This window comes from Lagopus muta, chromosome 1, assembly GCF_023343835.1.
Source record: "Lagopus muta isolate bLagMut1 chromosome 1, bLagMut1 primary, whole genome shotgun sequence".
Classification (NCBI taxonomy): domain Eukaryota; kingdom Metazoa; phylum Chordata; class Aves; order Galliformes; family Phasianidae; genus Lagopus; species Lagopus muta.
This window is the reverse complement of record NC_064433.1, coordinates 96,108,693-96,136,062: the sequence shown is the minus strand read 5'-3', so window position 1 is coordinate 96,136,062 and position 27,370 is coordinate 96,108,693. Positions and strand designations below refer to the sequence as shown.

Genomic DNA, 27,370 nt, shown 5'->3' with positions numbered 1-27,370 from the left:
GTCTTTCTAAAAACAGTATGCTTAGATGATGCTTGGGATGAATGCCATTAAGCACACCTCTTGAACCACCCACAGAAGTAAACAAGAGCTACAGTGTATTTATACCAGGTAGTGAAGAGATAAGGAAAAAGGTATCACATCCCAGCAGAGGCACTGAAATCTCTATTCTGAAGCACCGGCCACATTACAAACTTATTATGCCTGAACTACCAGATGAGCTACAACAAAAGAAACAGCTTTATGAACCTTCTCTTTTTAGCATGCGTTTGAGATGGAAATACATAATTTAGTCCACTATATCTGTTGCCCTCATGCATCTTTTCATTTTGTATTACTGATTGATGCAGATATAAAAGCCTTCTAAGAATGTGGTTTCCATTCCCTCAGCTACAGTGCTTTGATGATTTCTGCGGTGTCTGCTATCTACTCAAGATAGTGATTAGTAAGTGCTTGAATCTGACAGAAGTCACTTGTGACCAGACCATGAACTCAGCAGGGAGGAGTGCACACTGCAGTGAAGATAAAAAGCACATTTCCCATTGTGTGTTGGAGGAGGGTTTTGCACATCCCTCTCTCTCTCTCTGTCTCTCACACATGGTTCTGAATATTTACTTCGATGTCACCAAACAATTCACTTAATGATCAGTCCAACACAGTCTCCTCTGCTGCAGACTGCTGTTCTCAAAAAGCACACACTTCAAACAAAATCAAATAACGAACATATCAGAGAAAAGCAGGCCAGAATACTACTTCAAAAAGGAAAGATGAAGACAGTCTGGCTCCTACTTGCCTTCTTCTAGGGTTTTTGCAAATTTCACTTCACTATCTGCTCCTTGAAACTCATTAAAAAAAGGGCGGGCCTTGATTTCATAGTTTACACCTTTCTTCAGCTCTGGAATGATAACGCTGTTTTTGGTTGGAGTCCTCACTTCAAAAATTAACCATTCTGACTCTCCATAGGATGCTGGTGTTGGCCGGTAAAGGATTTTATATCCTTGAATATACTGGGATTGCTGGTCCACCTGGAAAAACAGCAGAAAGACACCCATTACAACAACGCATTGTTTAATAATGTATTAAACAATTAGGAACTGTGCATGTTGTCTACAACATTTGTCCTTGGTCTATCCATTTATTTTATTCAAAATAAACAATGCTGAACATGATACAGACTCCTTGAATTACAGCAAAGTACAGGCCTGATTCAAAAGAGCGGTAATATTGATGATGGTAGAATGGCACCAGTTTCAGTGGATTTATGGAAGCATTAAAGGGGGATAGCAGAGTTGTATAACCCTCAGTCTGAGAAATGAACCACCTTTACATTCATGGACAGAATGAATGGAGTCAGGGGAACCCAGCATAGACTTTGCCTATGCAAATCTGCTCTGCAGAATGGGGCAGGAAAGAGGACGAGGACAGGGGATCAATGGCTCTGATGAACACAGATCAAGCGCCAAGTGTGCCTGCTCTCCTGAGGTGTGAAGCCTCTCAAAATTCAGGAAATGAGCACTGCTTCCTGCATGCTTCCTTCTGGAGTAAGTGATTTAAAAGGGCAGCCAACAGGCACTATCTGCATTGCTCTGATGAGACTGGAGGTGTTGAAGGGCAGATTTGCCCAAGTGCTTCCTCGGTGTTCACTGACTCAGTAGGAGCCTCCTCTGCTGGAGGAAAGGGGCTGTTTTAAGAGGGCTCTTAAGATGCTTACAAAATCAATATGGTAATAAGGATGAGACTTGGAAAAATAGATCAAATATAGTCTCCACTGATTTAAACTAAGGCCATTTTATACTGCATATATGAAGAAAGAAACCTTCATATAAATTAGGACAGGATTCAATGTGTTTGGCTGTAACCACAGCAAAAAGTTATCTTGCAGAAATTATCTCTTGTGCAGCATTAACAACAAATTCCAATTTCTGATGAATAAGAAATTCCAAATACAACAATAAGAAACCTTTAAAAAGCTGCACCAGATTTTCCCTATTTTCAAAAATCTCACACAGTGATATAATAAAACAATTTGCTTGTTATTTTACTCAAAGAAAAAGAGTTTCATTTTTAATAAGCACATAAAGAATGCATGTGCTAGCTAAAGGTGAAGTAATGCTTACATTTAAAATTGCAGAGAAGCCACAGGCCACCCAAGAAACTAACAAAAAACTGGCTGCCTAGAAAAGGTTGTTCTGTAAGTAAAGGTCAAACAAAATTGTGCTAGGAGCCTCAAGGATATTTTAATGTTATTAGTTAAAAGAGGAAATAGCACAGTGCAGGTGGCCTTACCGCAGGTAAGTGGATGCAACACAGCAGATACTACCTTGTAGTACTGAGGAGCCCTGGTCATAGACCAGGACTCCACTGGGCAAGGGCTCTTCTTCAGAGTCAAAATGTCATTGCTCTAACTCAAAATGTTCTGCTGTGGCATGGCAGAGGCTACATCCTCTGCTCTGACTGCCAATAGACTGACATGTTTAGACGGAAGATCTGAAAAGATTTCAAAGCTCAAACTCATTTGATAAATTCCTGCACTAGTGTAACTTTCTCCCATTTTTCTTCTTCATTCTGCATTCTATTTTAAAACTGGCCTTCTTTTCATTCAATTTTATTTTCTTGTTGGTTGTTACTTTAGATTTCCTATATTGTTCTTTCTCTTCATTTCTACCTTTTGATCACCAAATGTCTCCCATAGAAAGACATTTATAATTTTTCCTTCACTGTGGCTCCAAAGTTTCATGAATATTTTTCATGTATGTTATCCTTTCCCTTGCTTCAGGACTTCTACAATATTGTTTTCTCACTCTCCCATTTCCCTGTTATACTCTTCACACAACCAACTTCCTTTTTCTTCCTGTCAGAACAACACCAATAGAACACCTCTGAATTGTTATTTATGTCTCTTCTACTTGTACTGCATGCATTCATAGCACCGTGGGAAGAATAGTATATTCAGATGAGGCTATTTTGGTTTGGGTGTGTTTCTCAATACATGAACAGGATGGAAGAAACACTTTCAAAGATAACTATGCGGTATTTCCCTCTACTGGTATCTGACAGATAGGGAATTACCCATATTATCTCATTAGGGGACTAAATACACTTTCTATTGAAAGCAGTGCAAAAGCTTCAAATGATTTAACCTAAGAAAGCTTAAGATTGATTCTTTAGTATCCAGGAGGATATATTGGGAACTATCACCATATTATAAGCAATATTCTCCATGGGGACAAGAAATATGATAATGTCACAAAGTTCAATGAAGTATGAAAACAAAGCCCCAGTAGAACTTATTCCAAAAAAAAACATTGCCAGCTTTTTAAAAACTATGCAGCTTCTTGAAGAATGACTTCACAGTGGTCAAACAGCACACTTCAGCAATGCATGTAACTACCTTTATGATGACGATTTATACTTACTGTCCAATGAACTTCAATCGAGGAGGAAGAAAGGATAGTAGGATTGTGCAGATGTAGTACGACATCACCTAGCTCTCTCTGCACCTGCTTGTGATCCACACCTTGACTTGTTGGTGGAACATCTGTAATAATTTAAGATTCAATTCTCACAAACATGTAATTGTTAAAATAAGTATATATAAATACAAATAAATATATCGTAAAACATAGGAAGTTTTCAACAATTAAGTTCATCTTAGGTACTTTCCAGAAACGTATGAAAAATCTACAGAAAGTCTTTTCCTGAGTTAATGGTATCAAATAAATGTACTGCACTTTCTTTGACAAAAATAGGACGAAGAAACAGGACAGAAATGATGGATAAAAAGAAAGAACCACATTCAGGGAGATCTTTGGAAAATGACTACAGCAGTGTCTCTTTATTCTTTCCTGCCAGAAGGAGAAAATTTTCAATTGCCCACTCCACATTCCTACAGAGACTACAAAAACTATATGAAAGGGCTATATTGTGAATGCTTTGCCTTCGGGTAAATTAACTGGCAAACTTACTATTTAATTACAAAAGAAACAAAAACTGTAGAAACTAAAAGCAAGTCACATAGCTAAAGTTTCACTCTGATAGGAGGTGACTTCTGTAAACAGAAGGCAGAGCACAGCTGAGTGTTGTCTTGCTCTACTGACATTTAGTCAGCTAAAAGAATTGGCCATACACATGAAGGGACAATTTCCTCTCAAAATAGGCAGCAGGACAATGGAAACACACTTCTGCATGCAGTGCCTTTGAAAAGAATACTTAGCTGAAATTTAATGACTGTCCTAGACATATATAAAATTTATAGGGCAGTGACTAACAGAGTGTCTCAAATATACATGTACTACAGACAACAGAGGAACACAGTCTCTATACTGATTTCATATGTTTCCCTTTGATCGCTTCATTTTAGAAAATACCATGCTGACCACAGTTAAAATCACAGACTAGGGAATTCAGTGAATTTACTTAGACTGATTTTTCTTTTCCTAATACAATTCCAGATACAGAGTAATGCATTACATAAACTTTACTCTAGCCTACTCTTTCTCTGTCTGATCTCCTCTAGTGATTAGACAAGATTAGAAAACCTTCAAGGATTCTGTTCTCTGAAGACCTTGGTAAATACCTGTCTGCTCATAAGACAGGCAAAGGAGAGACTAAACAGAAACTGTGTATATATCTATTACAACTACTGCAGTAAGTCTTTGCAGGTATCCTAAAAGTTGAGGTTTTTTTAGATGCTGATTTTAAAGGTACTTGTTACAATTAAACGAAAAAGATGAAAAGCATCCTTTCTGCATGGTAGTTACACTCTAAGTTTTCAGTCTTGTCAAAACAATATTAAAAATTTTGTAAGGCTGCATTAAAGAAATATCAGTGTGAGGACAACTTCTCAAAAATACAGTTCCCATTTTGGCATATAAAACTTATGTCACTTTGCAGTCTTGTCACACAGCTGCCTCAAATATCTGCAAAACAATGAGATCTCTCTGAAGTTAATAAAGCAAATTGAGATTACCATGCAATCAGTAAATGACAAAACTAGCCCCTTAGAAAGGAATGCTGGTTGCATGCAAAACAAAACAAAACAAAACAAAGAAACATCATGATATTACTGCTATATCTATTATGTTCTGCCTAACGTTTAACAGAGCATGATTTCTTTAATGCTTTGAAAGCATTAATGATAGAAAATTCTACTTGGAGAGTTGCCTAAATATCAACTTGCTTGGAATGCTACAGAAAAGTCAGTTCAGTAATTAGTGATATTTTCACTACTAGTTATAAAAAGCGAGTCATTAATAATATGACTAAAACTATTAGTAGACTCAGCAATTTGCAATTCTGTGCTACAGAACTATATACATCATCTATTCTATGTTTTCTTGGTTAGTACTTTTTATAGCCCCCCTGAAGATACTGAAAGGCTGTTCTCAGGTCTCTTCGGACCCTTCCTCCAGGCTGAACAGCTCCAGCTCTCTCTGCTTGAAGTTGCACAGAATTATTTCCCGAACACTACCTTAAGTACATTTATTTTCTACACTGAATGTGAATTTATTTAAAATTTTGCATAGATAGATTCAGTCCATAGCTGCACTTCAGCTGTAGCTTCAGTCAGCAGGTGAATTCTTCAGAAGCTACTACCCAGTTCTGTCTTTCACCTGGCTACCTGTAAGCACTGTCTCTCGTCCCTATTGTTTCCAACAGCAGTACTACTGCAATGCTTTCAACATACCGCTGAAAGTTCTTCCTTCCTGGCTCACAATGCCCAGTTCCTTCAAATTTTCAATTTCTTTCTTTCCTAATTCTGCAGAAGCCAAATTAGATCATATACTGTTTCTAAGTTCTAAGCTTCATTTGGTTCACTGGACACAGTAACATTTTCATAGAATTTAAGGATTTGTGTGATAGCTTCAAAAAATCAGAGATCACTTTTGTTGCTAACAAGAGCTATTCTGTAACATGTAACTATCTTTGGATAAGAAATAATATGGCTCCCTTAGTCAGCACAATATGCTGTCCAAGCAGCTTTTAGAGTTTATGTTATAGGGAAACGCAAGTTTAAACAACGTATTTCACTACCTAGCATGTATCACAGTCAGCACAGATAGTCGAAAGCTAGCAAAATGTCTGCATCTAGTATTTCTCAGTCAATTTGTAGCAGTGACTGAGGACACCTAAAATGTTCAATACCAAAAGCTTACCTTGAGTTTTCACTGGATCAGATATTTGGCTTGGGTCACTTAATCCATACGCATTAGCTGCCCTCACAAGGAATAGATAAATTGCACTAGGCTTTAGCCCCTTAACTGCAAAACTCTCTGTTTTCACATTTTCAGCTACAGTTTGCCAGCTGCTACCAGATGCATGACTAAGGATAAAACACACACAACAACAGGTTAGCATGTGCTTCTTTAACAATATATTATATACAAACTTAAGTACAGCAAGATCACAAGAGACACATATACCTGAAGGCCTCAATTATGTAAGAGGTTGGCGTTGCACCTGAATTCAAATTAGGTTGCCATGACAATGTTACTGTATTTCTGCTGACATCTGTAACCTCGGGTTTTGATGGAGCACTAGGAATCAAGTTTGGGTCAGTCGGTCTTGGTGGCTGCACTGGGACTCCAAATTCTAACAAAGGAGAGAGAAATACTGAGCACAGATAGACAGCAAGCAGCTGTAAGCTAAATGCTATTCACATCTGCACTGGCAATTTATGACAGAGTCAGATAATTACTGCATTTCAATTTTTGACTTTCTTTTATGCATTTTCTCCATGCAGAGAACATAATTGATTTACCTTGGACCTCTATGTAAGCACTCCATGTAGCTTCGCCACTTGGGGTTGAAGCAACGCAGGTGTACCGACCAGTGTCACCCAGCTGAGTAGGAAAAGAGAAGAATAAATATTTGAAACAATCAGGCACTCAGTGGGCTAGAAAAGTAATTATACCTCTGTACATTTCTCTATGAATATGAATAAATCTTTTAGTCTGAAGAAAACTTTGAACGACAAGCTTCTTACATTAGAAGGAATAATTTTATGTGCTACAAAATGAAAAGGGGTATGTTTCTGAGTATTCTTTAAAAAAGGGGAAATGTTGCATATCCTTGTTTAACACTGCCCATTCTGAAATCAGCATGCTGAAGGCCAAGTCTTGTAGCACTTATTCCTTACTCTGTAGAGTTCTTAAGAAACAAATTGAAAAGGAACTTAGATGATAAGATTCCCATACAATCTTCTGCCTAAATACTGCTATGGGACTTGTCTGGACCGAAGAACTGTAGAGAATGCTGTTCTTAAAACAGAGCTTAAATGTTTCACAAGGCCTTGTATCTATTGGTTTCTTTGTGTATAAATTTCACTCTAAGGCAGACTCCCGCCCAAAAATATCTTCATATGTTATTCTCATTTAGTTCTGAATGATGCCTTATTTGGCACTTAACTCTGTAGAGAGGACCGTAATTTAGATGGCTTTCAAGAAGACCACTGACTTTGTGAGACTGCTTTCTAAATTTCTAAAATCATCAAATAAAAATACAGAAGCCAAATAAAAGAAACGAGGTGTTATACAACTCCTGTTTATGTGATCAGCAAAATGTACTTTGTATCTTTTTCTACTGGACCTACAGAGCAGCTTCTCAGAGACTGGTGACATGGCAGAGCATTGTCTGTGCACACAGCTACTCCCTTGCAGAAGCTGTGCAATTGAAATAAAAGAGCATTTGCAAGAAATGGTGACAGAATGGGAAGAGATTGCTGTTTTCTTCTCTTAAAGGTGATTTCCACTCTCATTTGAAGAACCCAAGGGACACCAGAAGGGAGATTCAGGGGACCAAACAGGGAAGGGAAAGCAAGGTCTGGACAAGGAGTGATCCTTTTCAGGTACAGTTTTATCTGCTCTTTGACTCAAGTGAAAATACCCATGGCTCTGTGCAGGATCAGCAACAAGGGCAGGTCAGCAACGCCTGCTCTGGCTGCTGCACCAGATGGGTCCATAAGCACTGCACAGTGATGTCACTGTGATGACACATGGGCACCATGGTGACGTTTGAGCCTCTCCCACTGGAACCCTTCAACAGTTCTGTGGGATTTCACTTGCCAGCTGGCAGGGCAAAGAGCAGCTCCCTGCAGAACTGACTGCGAGCACAAACCACAGTCAGACAGAGACAGTAGGCATTGAAAGTGAGCTGTCTGCATTAGGAATTTTTGCAGACAATTCGGATCCAGAGGGTCCAGCTGTGTCCCCAGGCTCTCCTTCTGGTCGTCTGGGTCAGGAAAAAGGAACAGCCTGGGCATCAAAAAATGGATGAAAAGGATGCAATAACTTACCCTCATCAGGAGGAAATCATATATACACCTCATGCTTCTGACGAGGAGAGCACATGCAGAGGCACCATTATCTCCACAGCCTCTACTTTTCCTGAGAAACTCTGGATACTGGTTGAAAGCCACCAATTTAAGAGCATTTGGTGGGGTGAGATCGGAAACTGCATTATAATTGACCAAGAAATGTTTCAGATTGAAGTTTTGGGAAAGAAAGGATCTTTGAGAGTGTTTGGGACAGAAAGCATGAAAAGCTTTATTCGTCAACTTAATATGTATGGATTCACAAAAATGCAGCGTGACTCCAACAGATCTCCATGGCTTCCTGAGTTCCTGGCAGAGGAAGAGGCATTTGTGGCTCAGAGGAAGGTACATCAGTTCCTTCACACGTGAACCAACTCTTATAATATTCTGGTAGAAGAGATGGAGGTTACAATAAAATAAGCCTCAGTAACAGAGGAGATGGGGATGACAGTAAACGTTCTGATGCTAATTTCTTCCTCTGTATCCTTCCGGCTGTTTGCAGGAATTTTAGAGGTAGCATTACTGAGTACTAGAAATGTGGGAAAAATATATTTGGGTTTTATCCAGTGAGTCTGAGCACATGGAACAGAAAGATAAATAAATGAGGGTATGAAGAGTCTGTTACTTCAACATATCTTGCTTTAGTCAGCCTAAGCTGTAAGTTTAAACTTATCGATATTTTAATACTCATGTCTTTATCCATTACAAGTTGAAGTTTCTGTACCTCGCTGTCTTTCAGTCCCAAACTGATCACAGCTCTTTGTATTTTCAGTTACTTTGCTACTACAACGCATTCTTCAGGAAAGATCACCCAGAGCTGCTGCAATTCTGCAAGCGCAAAATTGCCCAAAAGAGAAGAGCTGTGGCTGCCCCCAACTCACAGGAAGAACTGAACAAGGGGCCCCCAAGGAGCAGCCCAGATGTCCAGATCATGGAGGATACGGCTGCTGGGCCAAAGAGCCTACTGACAGCAGGCACACAGACAGTGCCACCCATGGGGCCTCCTCCAGCCAAACAATTGAAGAAAGATCCTACCCAAGCTCAAACAGGCAATGCAGCAACTCCAACAGAGCCTGCTGCTGCACCAGAGAGGGAGAAGTGCCAGCCTCTGGCCCCCTCCCTGCTGCCACCGAGTAGCAGTCCCATCTCAAGTGCCGCTTCAGATCTTCTGGCTTTCAACACTCTGCCCTTCAAGGCACCGACTTTTACACCTCACTCAGTGTGGCAGGCATTTGCCCAGCCTCCACAAGAATCCGAGCTGCTGGACGCTGGGGCTGCCCTGCATTATTTCAGCCAGTGTTTTGCCATGGCCGTGTTGGCAGCAACATCAGCTAACTGTGAGGCCTGGGCAGTCCCACACTGCCCAACATGCACCTGCAGCTCCCATGAAGCAGCCCCGCATTGCCCAACATGCACCTGTGGCTCTGACAGAGCAGATGCAGAAGAGCAGCCAGCACCCTAGCACGGAGCCCACCGCACAGAGCAGGAACAGCAGCACCCATTTATAGGTTTATAACTTCATACATCATAGAGAGATATTTCTGGTAATAGGATGTTAAAATAATAAACCCTTTCTGTTGCTATGTCCTTTTCATTTACTCATTCAGGTGAAATCTCAAATCACACTCATATTTGTCTTCAAAAAGAAATAGAAACAATTGTTCTCTAACATCAAGTTAACAGTTTTCTGTAACAATGAGGCTCTAGACATTTAGCCATAGAGAATAAAAGATTGGATGATGTTTGCATGCCGCATGCACTGAGAATACTCTTCCTAATGATGACTTCTGAGGAAAAGTAGAGATTAATTAAACAGCAGCATTTTAATTATTGAAGACTCAGAAAGAGAATGCCACCTTTGTAGGATGACTGCTCACAAGATACTGCTCTACACTGTCAGGCAACAATAACTCTTGGTTTAATTTCTGGGCTAACATTTACCAAGGGTCTGACAAACCAAGTGCTTTGCAGGGGCCTTCTCTGGAAAATCAGAGAACACTGTTCAGAAGACCTGGAATAATATTTGGCCTTTCTTGTTACAGAAAGGGTATAATGAATATAAATTTGATAATTGTCTTAAAATTTAAAATTTCATGTATTGAACATCCTCAACACTATGCATTATACCAAGAAGGCAGTGCAAGAAACAACTGAAGACAGCATAAGGCAGCATTGCTACAGATTCACTGCTGCTCTGGATCCCTTCATAGAATCATAGAATTGCTCAGATTGGAAAAGACCTTCAAGATCAAGTTTAACCATGACCTAACCATACTACCCTAACTCTAACAATCCCCCTCTAAATCATGTCCCTCAGCACCATACCCAGAAGGTTTTTAAACACATTCAGGGATGGTGACTCAACCACCTCCCCAGGGAGCCTATTCCAGTGCTTAACAACCCTTTATTTTTTGTGATACCCAACCTAAACTTACCCTGGTGCAACTTGAGGTCATTTCCCCTTGTCCTGTCACCTGTCACTAGTCAGAAGAGACCAACCCTGCTCTCAACCACTGTAACTTGTAATTGGTAACAGAACAAGTCTAGCAAACATAATAAATCCATGTATTTGGCCTAATTTTAAGAATTAATACATTTTAAATCACATGGAAGATAACAGTTAGCAGGCAAAAACTTAAAGCATTTTAAAGTATTTTCCATTTCACTAGGCATGACCAGCAATACTGACCAGGAAGATCAGGAACTTGCTAGAATTCCCTACGAAGCCATGTATGTGACAGGCATTAACCATTTTAAGCCAGGGCGGGCTATACTATGTTTATCAAGTAAATATGTTTTGATTGGAAAAGTTATATTGAAAAAACTGTGAACATACTCTGTAAGTACAGTATGCTAAGCAGAGGCTTTCTTTATAAACATTTGAAATAATTAGATCATTTTCATCTGTTGGTGATGAAATCCAAATAATATAAGCATTCATCTTACTGAAATACAAGTTTTACTTCTTCCTTCATGTTTTCAGTAACAAATAATTCCCTTATTACTTAAAAGCATTTTTCCACTTAAAATAATAGGCCCTAGGCTATACAAGCCATGGTGTAAAGCTTAAAGAATGAACCATCTGAAAACATGAAATATCAAATACTTTAATACAATAACTTAATATTTCATTAATTTTAAATGTAGTATTTCCAAAATGAAAAGTAACCTGAAGAGAAAAAACAGATAACAAAACTCTACACAAAAGAGGGTTTACTAGTTCAAGCTACCTTGGCATATCGGATCTGTAATGCTCCTGTCTCCAACTGCTTGATGCGAGAGTCCTGGGTAGAGATCAGGGTCCCATCCTTTTTCCAGAGGATAGTAGGTGTTAAAGTGCCTGTGGCCACACAGTTTAGTACTAAAATACCGTCTACAGCTACAGTCTGATTCACAGGACCCTGTCGAATGACAGGGGGAGGCCGGTCTGCAATCACTGCCAGAAGAAACAACAGGAAATAGATTTCTGCGACTGGAAGCAATTTTCTAATCATCTAAGCAACAGCAGTTGCTTGAGGCTTTGAAACAAACTAAAGATAATTAAACAAGTAATTAAAGTTGGAGGCATGCATTATTCAGGGCATAGTGCATCATAATGATGCACAGCTACAGAATTTATAATGATACACAAGACATTAATTTCAGAAGGGAAAGAAGAATTACATATTACATAGGCATTCTGTAACTGCAGTATCTTTGTAAAGTGATAACAAAATGAGAAAGGATTTCCCAAATTTTTGGAATGCACAGTTTTCACCTTGTTCATTTTTTATTTTTTTATTTTTTTTTTTACCATGCAGCACACCTGTACAACAGAATTCATACTTCCAAGATTCAATGATAGAGATTAAAGAAGTAGGCAGACATGGAACAAACTGGCAAATACCTAGGATTTTTTTTTTCTCAATACTGTGAACCATCAACTTATCTTTGTGCTGTTTCCTAACTGGGAGATGCCTTCCAGTACACTAAACACAAAGCTAACAAAAGTACTACATCAAAACTTTTATGCTAAGAAGTATTTTTCAGTAGTTTCAGATTTCCAGTTCTATTACAACTTCATCTGCAATGCTAGCTCAAAACCATAAGGAGAAACCCACAGTGTGCTTGCAATAGTTTTAGTGCATCTTGCACACAATGGAAATGAAATGGTCTTGATATGTTATTTAATAACTATGCAAAGAAAGGTATCAATAAAGTAATCTCAGTATTCATTGAAACAGGAATGACCTTTTTTTTTTCCCCCCATCATTCAATGGATAATCAAGAAAAGAAGTAAAACCTGTATTATTGAGTGACCCCCTCTTAGCTCTTCAATTCAACATGACAGGGGCTGTTGATTCAAAAGTAGCCTAACTTTAAATGACGTAACTGCCTAGCAGTGTCATTGGGGGTTGGCGTAACTTAAAAGCTAGTTTGGTTGCTGAAATATAAACCTGAAATTCTGAATTTGGGAACATCAGATAGTTCTAGGTTATTTTAATACAGGGTGTTGGCACTGTTTTTTTTTGGCTAAGTTCCAATTCCTGTAATTTCATTTGCATGTTCAAATGACACTTGACATTTTTAATTGCTTAACTTAACTTTTACTTCTTGTCCCAACCTGTTGTAATGCACTGCAAGGCACTGTGAAGCCATTATTGTCTTTCTCATCAGAGTCAGCCAAACTAAGCTCACATAGTTTATATCTAACTTTGACAAGTTTCTAAAAAGCTTTGTAGATTCAAATACTAGGAGGCTGTACATGAAGTCTGCATATAATTTTTCAAATAATTTTCTGAGCAACAGGTTTTTTCTTTGGACTTATGCTTTGGTTTACTATTAATACTATTTAATGCTAAATAAGTAGTTCACAAAGAAGCTAGAAATAATCATCCATGGTAGGATGTTAATACAATGCCAAATGTCAAAAATGTATTAAAAAATGCACACCAGAAATGATATGGATATGTTGCTGTTCATTATTGACCTACACCAATTTCACAGTATCTTTGCCTCTCTTTTCCTACTTCCAGTAGCCACCTTGCTGACTGATCTACGTTCTACAGCTGAATTTAACACTTGCAGTAATGTTCACTGCGGCTTTTTCTTCTTAATTTTTGTTCCAACTCCCCCTATAAAGAAATGCATGATAATACGCATCTGTATGTTGTTCTACTGACCCCAATTCAGACTGAATTTGTTTCCTTACTAGAACAAGGAAAAAAGTGAAATAAATGGAGATACTAAGTGAAGAGACATGGAGTAGTAAGGGCTAAAGAGCTAGGCAACAGAAATCCGAAAATAAGCCAAACATAACTGGGGAAAGATTTAAAAAAAAAAAAAAAAAAAAGGCAAGATAAATTAACTGACAAAAATCCATACTCTGAAATATATTTATTAAATAAAATATGCTGTTACACAACAAAATGGTAAAACACAACATCCAAAATTAATAGATAGAGATACCCCAAACAGGATTTTTAGGCTCAAACAAAAAATGCATGCAATATGTGTTTATGTAAACCAGATACTAAAATAGTGCCACATCCTCTCACTGATATATTTAAATAAAAATAAAAACTTGGAAATGACAAAAAAAAAAAAAAAAAAAAAGGTATCATTACCATCAGTAACTTCCAAGTAGGCTTTTGTTATGATGCTTCCTGCAACGTTTAAAGTCTGGCAGATGTAGTATCCAACATCAGATCTCTGGACATTGGTGATGGTGAGGTCTCCTGTCTGTGACACTGAAAACCGGCTGGATGACTGAGGGGGCTGGTATGAAAAAAGCAGATTCTAGAAGATGTTTAGGAAAAAGAGTTAAAAAGGAAGTGTTAAATAAATTCAAACATCAATAATCTTAAATATACATAAATAATCATATTATACATAAAACATTTTGCTCTTCATATCTTAAGTGTGACTATACACAACAAGAATAGCTTTTATAAGATTTTTTGGTGATAAAATAGATGCACATTTGTATGTCTTTTGGGATTCCTCTAATAATCTCTGTAGTCAGTGCTGGGCTTTACATAAACTTTAATAGGCACTAGCAAAGACTTAGTATGTACAGGTGCCACGATGGTGCAAGCAACTGTGGCAAGCCTAAAAAATTTGCCTCAACTTTTTTTCAACATCTTTTTTAGAGTTTCAACGAGGATATTCCATTTATTGCATTTCAAATGCAAATACTTGTTTACTTATTTGGATTATAGCTTTCAACTTCCAAAGAATGGAACAGTTTGTTTTTTTTTAAAAAAGAGCTGCTGCTTGGGTTTCTGTAATCATAGTGTCTATATTCCATAACAAACCTTGTAATACATAATTTAATCTTAAGCCAGTTTCTAGTTAGATGGATAGTTTTGGTATGAAGAGCATGGTATTTTACCAACAATGGTCTGAAATCAAACTGCAAACAAAACAGTAAGTCTGTTAAATCAAATATTGGTTTAAAATTTATACCTTTGGCTGAACAAGGCTACTTCTCATCTCCCTTGCTTAACTTTATTTTGAATTTCCAAAAATTGTCTGAAAGGATGGTGCACTAAACTTTATTATTAATCTACCTTATTATTAGCAAACCCATCTACTGACCTCCTTATCCATTTCCTCCATTCACTGAAAATGGTCACCACTCAGAGCAGTGAAAATTAAGTAAAAAAAAAATTATGTACTAAACAACTGTTAGCAAAGAAATCTAGGTCATACAAAAATGTAAATTGTACCAGCACACTTATATAATTAGAGATTATCCTCTGAATTTGCTTACTAGCTTTGTACTTACGCATTCAAACAGACACATTCAAAAAAAGAATATTTTGCATCACATTCCTTCTTAAAAAAACAAACAAACAAACTGTGATTCTTTTGCTATACATTACATTTCATTTCATTCAATGGCTTTCAAGATTCTTTACAAAGAAGCCGAAAATCATTTTTCCCTCACATTCAAATAAGGAAGCTGGGAGGAAAAGTGATCTCTTCAGGTGAGACCTGTGAGCCAATGGACTCTGGAAAAACAGATCTCCTTAGTTCCAAGTTGTTGTCCTATTCAGGTAATGATTAAGATAAAGCAAACCATTTATTTACCAGATTGAAATATGTATCTGGCAAACTAATATCTGCACCATAATAAGCCAAATTTTCTGAAAATGTATGTGTATATAGGAGCTAAAGCAAACTTTGGCATTAGTAATCTTTTTGTCTCTTGAAGTTTCTTCCTGGTATGTATTTCTACTTCATGGAACATTTCTACTTGCTTCATGAATTTATTTTTACATTTATGGAGAAAACTGGAGACTAAACAAAACCCAGATATTCTTTATAGAAAAGTTGACATCACAGATCACAGAATCACAGAATCACCCGGGTTGGAAGGGACCCCAAGGATCATGTAGTTCCAACCCCCCTGCCTAGTAGGGCCACCAACATACATATTCAGATGAGGTTGCCCAGGACCCCGTCCAACCTGGCCTTAAACACGTCCAAGGACGGGGCATCCACAACCTCCCTGGGCAGCCCGTTCCAGGGCCTAACCACTCTCCTAGTAAAGAACTTCCCCCTAACATCTAACCTAAATCTTCCCTCCTTCAACTTAAAACCATTTCCCCTAGTCCTGCTGTTGTCAGCCCTTTTGAAGAGTTTACTCCCCTCCTGGGTGTAGGTTCCCTTCAGGTATTGATAGGCTGCAATGAGGTCACCCCGCAGCCTTCTCTTCTCCAGGCTGAACAAGCCCAACTCCCTCAGCCTGTCCTCATAGGGGAGGTGCTCCAGCCCCTTGATCATCTTAGTCGCCCTCCTCTGGACCCTTTCCAAAATCTCTATGTCTTTCTTGTACTGAGGGCTCCACACCTGGACACAGTACTCCAGATGGGGCCTCACAAGAGCCGTGTAGAGAGGGACAATCACCTCCCTGTCCCTGCTGGCCACCCCTCTCCTGATGGAGCCCAGGATCCCATTTGCCTTTCGAGCTGCCAGAGCGCACTGCTGGCTCATATTCAGTCTCTCGTCCATCAGGACCCCCAGGTCCTTCTCTGCCGAGCTGCTCTCAAGGACCACTCCTCCCAGCCTGTACAGGTGCCTGGGGTTCTTCCGGCCCAAATGCAAAACCCTGCACTTTGCCGTGTTGAACCTCATCAGGTTCACCCGAGCCCAGCCCTCCAGCCTGTCGAGGTCCCTCTGAATGGCATCCCTTCCTTCCATCGTATCAACCGCACCACTCAGCTTGGTGTCGTCAGCAAACTTGCTGAGGGTGCACTCAATTCCCTCATCGATGTCATTAATAAAGATGTTAAAGAGCACCGGTCCCAAGACAGACCCTTGGGGGACACCACTTGTTACCGGCCTACACCTGGACATAGAGCCATTGACCACCACCCTCTGTCTGCGGCCTTTCAACCAATTGCTTATCCATCGGGTCGTCCACGTAGCATACACGTGCTTTAGAAGTAGAGAAGAAATATCAAACATCTCCAGGCTCTGGAGCTATTTTCCACAACCTAAATACAAGAATTTAAGCATTTTTTCACTTGCATAATATCCCTTCAAGAAACTGCCAGAAAGAATGAGCAGGAGGTCTGCTTTACCTGACTCCCCTCCCTCCGCCAAAAGATGGCCGGCTGAGGGTTCCCAGTTGCTTCACACTGGAAAGTCACTGTTCTTCCCAATGCAGCTACCTGATCACGAGGCTTTACGACAAACTGTGGAGGCTCTGAAAAAAGAAAACATCATTAAAAAAAAAATAACTACACTACAGTCAGAAGACTGAAGCTAGCTTATGTGAAAGCCATGATTGGACTTCTGACTTTAAATGGTGTGTACTACAGCACTCAAGTGTCTTCAACATGGAGAGACAGGACCAAGACTCATCAACCTTTAACAGTCACAGCTTCATCAGCACTCAGACTGCCTTTGCTGTTTCTGAATTCTGGCTGCACACCATTTGATTATTACTAGTGGCCAGCAGTACAAGAAATTAAGTCCCACAGACTTAGTGAGATAACTCCCACAGCAACAAACACCAATTTGAACAAATCAATTAGAATTTGGTTTCTAAGAGAAGGGAAAGGCCAGAAGTCACATCTGAGAAATATCTGAACAACTGGCTAGCCCACAGCCCACATTTTGTTAAGGGCTGTAATAAACCCTGTTTAGTAATTATGAATTCAGATTTACATGTGCGAAAGTCACTGATTTACGAGAGAAAAAGCCTTTCATTGTTTATGTAAGAGACTTCTGACGCAGTTGGGTCTCAAAATTTTTTCAGCTTTACTCAAAAGCCCTTGAAATACTATTTAACAAATGATAACCATTTTAAAAATCTTCAATTACTGAAGAGGAATGAATTTAAGGCAACAGCAGAACTGCATGTTTTCCTCATTTACATAGGCATGGGCATGTTCAAACAAAATATATATGCAAATGAAGGCAAATTTGAAACATCTGCTCAGCCTAACATTATAAATAGTGCCAGCATTGTTCAAACTGATTTATACAGACTTCAACAACCACTTCATCCAGTAGTAAATAGAATGTCAAAAAATTATGTCAGTCACCTTGAAAAAAATTGGTATAGTTGACAGCATTAGTTACATTGTTGGGTCTAGCACAGGAGAATAAATCCAGCTTTGTTTTAGGCTGTTCACTCTCACTCCTTTAATAATGTGCACTAAATGAAAGTCCGTTTACTTAGTGTCTATTCAGTTCCAATGCCTTCTGATCATCTGTCCAAAACCAATTAATCTCCCTCTCTTGTTTGGGTTGAGAATAATGCAGATGCTTTGAATTTGACTTTAATAACCTGACTGTTTTTATTTTTCCTGTAAGACATCTTTGTATTTAAAAGCTTTTCTTCAGAAGGGGTGCAAATTATGTCTTTTGAAGATGCTCAATGTGTTTAATTAAAATCAAGTAACTGAGACTTCTACTGTTACTGAATTAATTCAGTATTCACTCATAAAATTCTTTCTAAAAAAATTGCTTTCAGTGTTCAAGTGGGCCAATACTTGCAGTTATCTGCTCCTCTTTGCCTGTGTCTCCTCTCTCTACAGAGTTCAACGTAGACTATACTGTTCCTATCACTCTCTTGATTTGAGGGAACTTTTAATGCTTGACATACTTGTATTTACATTTAGATGTAAATGCTGCTCTTCCCAGGTTTATCTTAGATAACAAACTACATCATGTTAAGGTGTAATTGAACTACAACAATTAGCAAACTTCAAAACATTAAGCTCTGAAACATTTAGTCAATGTCTTGGAGGGTGATATAGGAAGATTCTGACATGATAGCATGTTTAATTTAGAATGGAAAGTGAAGCTGTTGGGGGTTTACCAGTGGGTTGTAAGGTGTGATTGAGAAAATGGAGATGAGGGTGAAGCACCGTCATTATGCTGTTGGAATTCTAATAACAAGAATAAATTTAGCATACAGTTAAATAAAGGTTTGTCTGGTTCTGTACTCGTTTGTGACACAATACCACTCAGAACAGAACCAAAAGTTTCTCAGTTATGTGCTAGTGCATATGATTTATCAGGTTGAAGACTGTGCTGAACTTGAGAATAAATACAGTTTATGCACATACAAACAGCTGTCACCACTGGAGAAATAGCTGAAAGCCTGTGATTACAGTACCTGAAGATTATTGTTCAAGGACTACTGAAAACAAACAAACAAAAAAGATGGAAAATGTAGTTTCCCAGGTAACCATGGTAGAATTTATGAAATATAAATTAGTATATGCCTCTATGTATTACTCTAAATATGCATTTCACATGCATATTATTCAAAATATTTATGCATACGATGCATATCTGTAGTCTTCTAAATCTGTTCCTGTTAAAGTAAATAATGGAAATCCTATTCACTTCAGTTTCTGAAGAATTAAGAGAGGGTTAAATGAAACTTTCATAAATTCTCCTCATTGTTTTTCCTGCACTGGAAGCAATTTCAACAGAATTTTTTTTAAAATTCAGTTTGCTTTCACACCTTGGGTCACACAAACAAGTGACTCGTTATGAATGTACTAGAAAAGATGATGAGTTAATAATCCACTTAAGGAAAATATTTCTATCTTTGAGACCTTTCAAATAAAAGTAATTTTCTTTTGTAGAACACAAGTTCAACTAATGCAGGCACTGATGACAGAAGACATTATGACTCGAATCACCATATCACATATAAACAGAAAAGTTAGCAACCCATTACCTTTCTCTTTGTCATTAAGTTACCCATACTTCATGCAGAATTTATTCTGTGCGATGTTTCTTGTCAATAACAAGTAAAAGATGGGAGTTGATTGGTTGAAGGACATGGAAGGGAATGGATGGGAAGGGGAGATGTTCCCGTCACAGTGATACGATGATTAGAAGATGGCCAATAAAATTTCAACTTACCAGACACAACTAAAAACAAAAACAAAACAAAAAGAAAACATGGAATAAATAAAATTGAATAGACATGAAACAAAGCAAAGAGTAAAGCAAAATTTAAAAAAAAAAAAAAAAGAAAAAGACCTTTGGTAAGGACCTTAGAAAGTATGCATATATTCTGTTACATGAAAAATAGGTTAAAAATGCTGAATCACAAATTTTCTATTTTATTTTTAAATAGATCTCTCAATCATACTGAAAGCAGGCTGGAAAGTAAAATAGGCAACATACTAAAATAATGGTCAGACAACTTGGGCTCTTTTCCAGATCCTTCCATTTCTTGTGGGACCATTGAGAAAAACTTCTTTTTAAAATATATTATTATTTCTTTGCATGGTAAAATTAACTTGAAATATCCAGTAAACATCGATTTGCAACATTGCTGAAATGGAACACTGACATTTATACCCCTTTTAAAGCATAGAAACATCTACAAATGCAAAATGCTTTTCTGAGGCTAACAGCTATCACAACTGAAGCTCACTCAAAAATTAACAAGATGCTGAGGCATTTACCCTCCATGCCAATCTTTTCAGTATAAAATTGCTGTACCAAGGTCAAAATGCTCAGTATTAAATTGCAAATGCAAAGTAAACCACAATTGAAATTAATTTATAAATGATTCTTAACCTTTCTTTTCCTACTAAAAATCTCAATTTCATGAAAGTACTCAGAAGTTGAGATCTGTCATGAAGCACTTTATTTCTCAACAGAAATCTTCTAGTGGTAAATTATCTAATAGTAAATGACAAAGATATTGGGAGGCTATTTTCACTTGTAAAAAGAATCCTGGAAGAAGTTCCAACAAGAAATGACTAGTTGAAATAGCAGATTCAAAATAAAAAAATCTAAAAATAATGCATTACTCAAATATACACAGATACTGGCAAAAGAGAATATAAAATTAAATAAGCCTTTCAACACTTGGGTCCCTTTAAGTTGAGAGTAAAACAACAACTGTTCCACTTATATATTGAGTGTATATATACCATCCGCTGATAAAATGTACAGAGGAAACCAATAATATCCATTCTGTCAAAATTCATTAGACATGTAGAATACTGGCTTACAGTTCAAATAAACACAGGACTCCAGGTGTAAGAGAATCAGCTATTACGCTGAAACCTGGATCACGTCAAGAAGCTGCAACCAAAGGTGTAAAATCCTACTCAAATAGAGAATTATTTTTTTCTGTTATTAGTGGCATTTTTTTAGGACACAGTCCCAAACAGAGGAAGTCAAAATGCGCATTTTTCAAAGTTATTATTTCTAATTTAAGGAATCTTGAAGTGTGCTTTAAAAATCTCATTCAACAATTTAAAGGAATCGTAAGCCATCTTAAAGTGTGTGAGTTCAGTATTTCTCCAAGAGAAAATCAGTGTGTATTACTCTGCTCAGACTGTCCTGGCCAATCTACAATTCATATGAGGGGTGACCAAGAAATGATAGACAAGACTTCCCAAAAGCAATATACTTGTCCCCAGGACTGAGCTCCTTGCTTCTTCATCATGTGTATTTATATGGCACAGTAACCACTTTTTAACTGAAAAGCTCTCTACTAAAGCTGCAATTACAGTTTGATGTGCTCTGGAATTAGAAACGTTTCTCCATAAAACACAGCTCATATTCTATATGGACTAGTCTGATAAGAGACATAATGGGATGTAACTCCTGCACAGAGGATTTCACTCTCAATTACCAATTTTCCTGGCAGCAAAGCAAAGCTGCCTGAGCCTTCTTCTGAAAGCTCACATGAAATTTCTCACAGATAGAAATCTCTTTTGGTTGCTCAATTACATTTCTATAAATTAAATTAACTTTTAAGTTCTGAATTTCCACTTTATTTTTTTTACCAGCTGATGTTGCTATTGTATGTCAAAAATAATCTTATTGAGAAAATATCCTTTTTTGCCCACCTGTAAAAACAGGGAATACTGATACATGAAAATAAATCTCTGTAGAAACAGGGCATCACATTGATTGCAAATCTGTGGCCTCTGCAAGGGGTGAACATTCTTAAAAAAATTTACAACAGTTCTGTCAGAGGGAAATGATGTGGTTTAAAAGAACAACAATAACAGAAACAGCTACAACAAAGACTACTTTTTTCATTTGATATATATACATATGTGTGTGTATACATATATATATACACACACACACACTATCGATATCTAAAGTTACTGAAACTGAGTAGTAAGTCATTTTTATTCTGTTATAGCATACTTTATTTGACAACACTTATATTAAAATATTAAGAAAGTTAATTTTCCATGTGTTTAGCATGGCTTTCACAGGACAGTAAGGGGAACAGCTTGCTCGTAAAGTCAGGACAATAGCATGTGAAACCACAAATACCAAAGGAATAATATTATTGCCTTTCAAATAATTTCACTGAAGTTAAGTTTATCAGGAAAGACATGCTTGGTCATTGAATAAAAAAGAAAAGAAAAACAGTTTCCAAACTTGTGACATGATATTCTAATGTCTTTCTCACCAGCAATTCTATCATCCTCACTGGGACTACTGTTCTTTCAGGAATAGGAATTTGTAGTTTTAGGACTCAAACTACAAACAAGTACAGTTAGTGGAGCAAGTATGTATTTGATCAATGAAGTAGTGGAGGATCACTGGATATTTAGGTTAGAAACAATCTCTAGAGGCTTCTGCTCCAAACTTTTGCTCAAGCAGTGCTGGGATGTGGAGTGAGACCAAGTTGCACAGGGCTTGATTTAGTAGAGTCTTGAAAACTTCCATGAATTGAGAATGAATAACTTGTCAGTCAACTTTCTCTATTACCTGACTGTTCACCTAGCAAAGAATTTTCTCCTTATATCAAGCCTGAACCTCCCTGTTTTCATCTTCAACTTTCAACCTGACGCTTGTCCTTGCACCATGCACTGTTGTGAAAAGCCTGGCTCTGTTTCTCTGACATCTCCCTGCAGGTACTGGGGGCTGCTGTTATGTTCTACCTCTCCACTCAACTGAGTACGAACCATTCTCTTAGCCTTTCCGCAGAAGATGTATGCACGTATGAGACCTCAACATAATGTCTTCATCTCCAAACAATACATTTTCTAATTCTTTTTAATTCTTTTCACAAAGGTGAAATCAAATGTTGAAGAAGAATTTCTCTAAAATTCATCAGTTCCTTAGAATTTAGAAGTAAACATTACAGATTTGTCTCCTTTTTTTTTCTTTTTAGTCAATATAGGGCAATCTACAACAATCAAGTAACTCACTCCAAAAGCTGTGATAGGAATTATCTACCTCAAAAAGAGTAAAGTGATAGAAATGTTCATTCATTTATACTAATAAATACTTTTTGAAATTCAGGGATTAAGGTGGTAGATAATTACTGATTAGTGTTTTTTCTGCATATTAAATGCTCATTATGTACTGTTATTACTTATTACTATTTATGAATACCTTCCTAGGTTCTCAGTATCTTGCTATTCAGCTGACATAAGCTTAATACGTTCAATTTAAGCTCAGTCTATTTCCTTTTTGATTATCTGAATTAAAATCTTTATGCATTCAAGAACCACTTTACACCTTTACAGCACGTAGAAGCTAAAAAGATGTAGCAAGACTGTATAATTCTACACCAGAGAAATCAAACAACCACAATCTACAGGTCAATAATTACATGCAATAATCAAGGTAATAGGCAGTCTTTATCCTCTAATTAAATCCTTAAGCATACGATTAATCTAGGAAAATACAGCCACAATATTTGGAATACTTTCAATTAATTTTGTGATAAATTAATCCTAGTTCAAACACAAAATACCAGTGGTAGAATATGCCTGTAGAAACAAACTGGTAGGAGATGGGATGAAGAGCTTGGGTAGCTTGCACTGACAACATGACTGGCCAGGATGAGACTATACATGGTAAAAAGAGAAACCCCAGAGTAAGTAATAGAAATAGAACAGAGATAGATATTAGCTGTATTATTTGTAATGAAACACTGCAGTTTTCCAGAACGGCTGAAACCTTTTTGAACTCTGATGTTTATAATCTCTATATGAAAAGTAATGAAAGTTTGGGTACTGGCATTACATGCAGAGGAAGTGTTTGTATATGCTTTACATACTGATCCGAGTCCTGTTACTCTTAAAAAAAAAAAAATTAAGAAAGTCTGAAGATTTTCTTTTCCAATTCTTTTTCTAATAACAACAAATAGCTAAAAAGCTGCCAACTTTGTCTACTCATGAATATGTTTCACTGTTAAATCTGCTAAACTATGAAACCTTTTACTTTCAAAAAAATGTTACAAATTCTCAGAGAATCAGTATCTGAACAAGGTCCACTGAATGACTTCCCGCTACACATCTAACAGAAATTTACATCAGTGCTTTGCAAAAACTATTATTAAGACAACGTGACATTTCATCTCCTTCCATTCCAGTGATTGTAAGGTTCTTATCAAAGCAATATGAAGAACCCATTATCCTTGATATGCAAGTTTCTTTGCAGTATTACTTCTCACAGAGAAATAAACGAAGCTCAAAATCTCTTCTTCTCAAAAAGATATAAATGTTGTCATTCAGCTGCCTCCTAGCTACAACCTGTGAAAAACATGGGAAAATAATACCAGACACATTACAAAAGAGTTGGAGTGTATCCCTTTCCATCCTCATTAGTCTTTGTATTAACAACTGTCACTTCTTGAAGTCTAGATACATATATAAAATATATTATACATTCACAGATTTTCTGCTAAAATTCACCTTTTTATAAGACCTGAATGGGACAGCCATACTTGCCAGGAATGCGTACAAAGTACATAGCCCCAGGGCATGAAGTGTGATATAGTGCAGTACAGACTTCTGAGGAAAGGTCTAACAGTCTGGCTCCAAGTATGCCACAACCCCATTCGGTTGAAGCAGAATGTTTACAAGTGTATTTTTGATGTTGCAAATTAAAAGTGATGACTAGCAATCCCAAACTCCAGTAATAGAGAGATCATAGTTAATTAAATTTATGATACTAGAAAAATTCTGTTTTGAGTTGCTGCTGATGTCTCAGATAAGTACTTTTTAAGTTTATACAAACAAGTGACTACTGTAACTTCAAATGAGCAAAGAGGAGAAGATAAAAATCTAAAATAACTGGGGAAGAGAAATAGATTATTTTCTGTAACGGTAAGAGAATTAAATTAAAAAATAAGAGTGCTGGTTGAGCATTAGGATAAACACTTATGATAGAAGAATCATTGTAGGAAATCCAGAAACCTATAGTAAAGTTTCAGCTTAGTGCACAGAAAGTTAAAATCTCAGAATCAATTAGCTACTGTGCTACTCAACATATTTCACAACAGGCTTTTTAAAAAAATCATTTCTTTCCTTCTGTTTGCTCGTTTGCAATTGACTCACATTCCCTTGAAGCGGAATAGTGAAGACCTCCTATGTGCTGGGCGTAACCTGGCAGCAGGCCTGACATGGCCATGCCACCCCTTGGGCATTACGGACTGCCTGTTGCACTTCTCTTCACGCTTACCTGCTGCACTCCATGATAGCAGCCATGAGACAGTCAGACACCGAAGCTTGTGCAGCCACACCATCATGCTGCTTACTCTGACCAGGCTAGTAGAACATATTTTCAGACTGAGCAGAGGTCAAGGGCTTACACCTGATGGCTGGGTACCCAGAGAAAAAGTGCAGGGGATTGTGGACTCAGTAGAGCTAACACGTGCTAAGAGAAAGAGGTCTCACGAAGAAAAAGCAAGCACTGTTTCTTTGTTCTATCAGTACAAATACAGCCTTTAAAATTGAATTTGGGCTAAGAGGTGATTTTTTTTTACCTTCCAAATTCGAATTGATTGAACTAGATGGTAAAATCCAGTGCTCTGTCCGTTGTGAAACTATATCACATTAATATTTGCTTCACAGCAAATGTTCCCTAAAAAAACCTTTAAAAAGTCAAGATGAATGAGGTTACACAAGTGAGTGTGTACATGTGCACGTCTGAGAAAAACCCATTGCAAAAATCTGGGCACACAATGTACTTACACAAGATTTTTTGATTTACAACTGATTTTGCTGATGCAAAATCAAAAAGTTCATAATCTCTCTTTCTGCAGGAGTCAATGAAGGTTTCTATGATAAAATCAGAAATGTGGAATGAGATTTTGCAGTGTGGTTTTCAAAGGCAGCACTTCTCTGGTTAATTCATGCAATACTCTCAGTTTATAACATTTATAAACTCTGCAGTCAGCGACTCAAGGTGACAGGAGAGCTCTGAAAGATGGGGAGTAGAATGCAGAGAGAGGGCAAAGATTTAAGTCCTTCCAGAAGTTCCTCTCCTACTCTCTCTTCCCCCTACCTTGTTCTTACTCTTCCTAAAACATCATATAAACTAAACCCAATTTAGTGGGAGCGCTTACGAGAGGCTTAATACCATCCATTTTAAAACTGGAGCAATGCAGTAAACTGTGGAGTCCTGTTACCCAGTTGCTCCCTTTTGAAGAAGAGTTGTCTTCCCCTCTGTTTAAAAAGAACGGAGGTAATTCTAGGCACTGCTGCAATCTAAGTAGTCGTGGCTACAAATATTTATACTAAAGCCTTTTAAAAGAGTGAAAAGAGATAGACACATTTTAAATAAGCTGTGCAGAAGTACAAAAAGAATATGATGGCTGGATACTATTTAAAGAATTCTTAGAAGCTTTCCGTTGCATTTTTTTTTACTTATAATAAAAGATAGTAGAACAGAAAAGGAAATGGAACGTGATTTTTTTCCCCAAGCGGTTTATGACAGCAGTTTTCTTCTTTGAAAAAGGTATTTAATCCATAGCGACCATCTTCTAATAAGTTAAAGCTATCTGCAAGAAATGGCCCAAGTCCTCTGATCAATGGACTCTACGCACACACTAAAAATGGAAGGACAATAAACCTCCACAGTGAAGCAACTTCTGATATCTACAAAATGTTATTTTTTATAGGTGATGCTCAGTAAGGCATGCCAAATGAAATAGATACTTTTTCAAAAGGAATCTGGACTTCTCACATGGGACAACACGCTCTCACATACAGGCAACTCAAGTCTACAAAAGGGATGCTAAAATCCAAACTTACTTTTTTGATGTTTTATGTGCAAGGCATTCAGGATGCGTTAATTTTTAATTAGAGAAAAAATTGCAAGATTTAAGAACTCAATACAGTGGAAACAACCAATAGGTACTAGTAATTTTTACTGTTAGGCATGTTGAAAAGGGAACAAGCTACAGAGAGAATTAAATACAATCTGCAAAAACAAAAATAAAAAAATCCACTGTCTGTTTCTCATACAGTGAATCAATGGTCCACCTCTGCCAAAAGACTGCGATGCTTTCAAAACAACTAGTAGCGTGAAATGAAGTACTGCTGCAGATTTGGTTGTCTAGGGATATTAGCAAATAAGTTCAGAGTTTTATTTTTATTTCAGTTAGTTACACTCTTTGAGGGAAAATGACACAATTTGAGCACCCTATAACTCAAAGGAGAGGTACAGAGAAGTCCATCAACTCTTGTTGATGGAAGACTGGACTGCAGCAGAACTCTTGGCTGACTTTTTCCTCTGTCCTGAGATCCAAGAATCAATGTGCTACCTTAACTGTTTCAAAAGTGAGAGCAGCTGTTTCATTTGAGTAAATGCAAGTCCTAT

At 37.5% G+C, this 27,370-nt stretch overlaps 1 protein-coding gene across 12 annotated transcripts in view; it reads right to left on the bottom strand.

Moving 5' to 3' along the window:
• ROBO1 (roundabout guidance receptor 1) overlaps nt 1-27,370 on the bottom strand; it is a 694,688-nt gene that overhangs the window by 49,852 nt on the left and 617,466 nt on the right. For all 12 annotated transcript variants that reach the window (XM_048933857.1, XM_048933865.1, XM_048933858.1 and 9 more), the window contains 8 exons: nt 16,879-17,003; nt 13,915-14,086; nt 11,539-11,744; nt 6,758-6,839; nt 6,420-6,588; nt 6,153-6,319; nt 3,414-3,535; nt 791-1,022 (listed from right to left, as the gene is read on the bottom strand). In XM_048933857.1, coding sequence (XP_048789814.1) covers nt 791-1,022; nt 3,414-3,535; nt 6,153-6,319; nt 6,420-6,588; nt 6,758-6,839; nt 11,539-11,744; nt 13,915-14,086; nt 16,879-17,003 — 1,275 coding nt within the window. The remainder of the gene's footprint in view (nt 1-790; nt 1,023-3,413; nt 3,536-6,152; nt 6,320-6,419; nt 6,589-6,757; nt 6,840-11,538; nt 11,745-13,914; nt 14,087-16,878; nt 17,004-27,370) is intronic.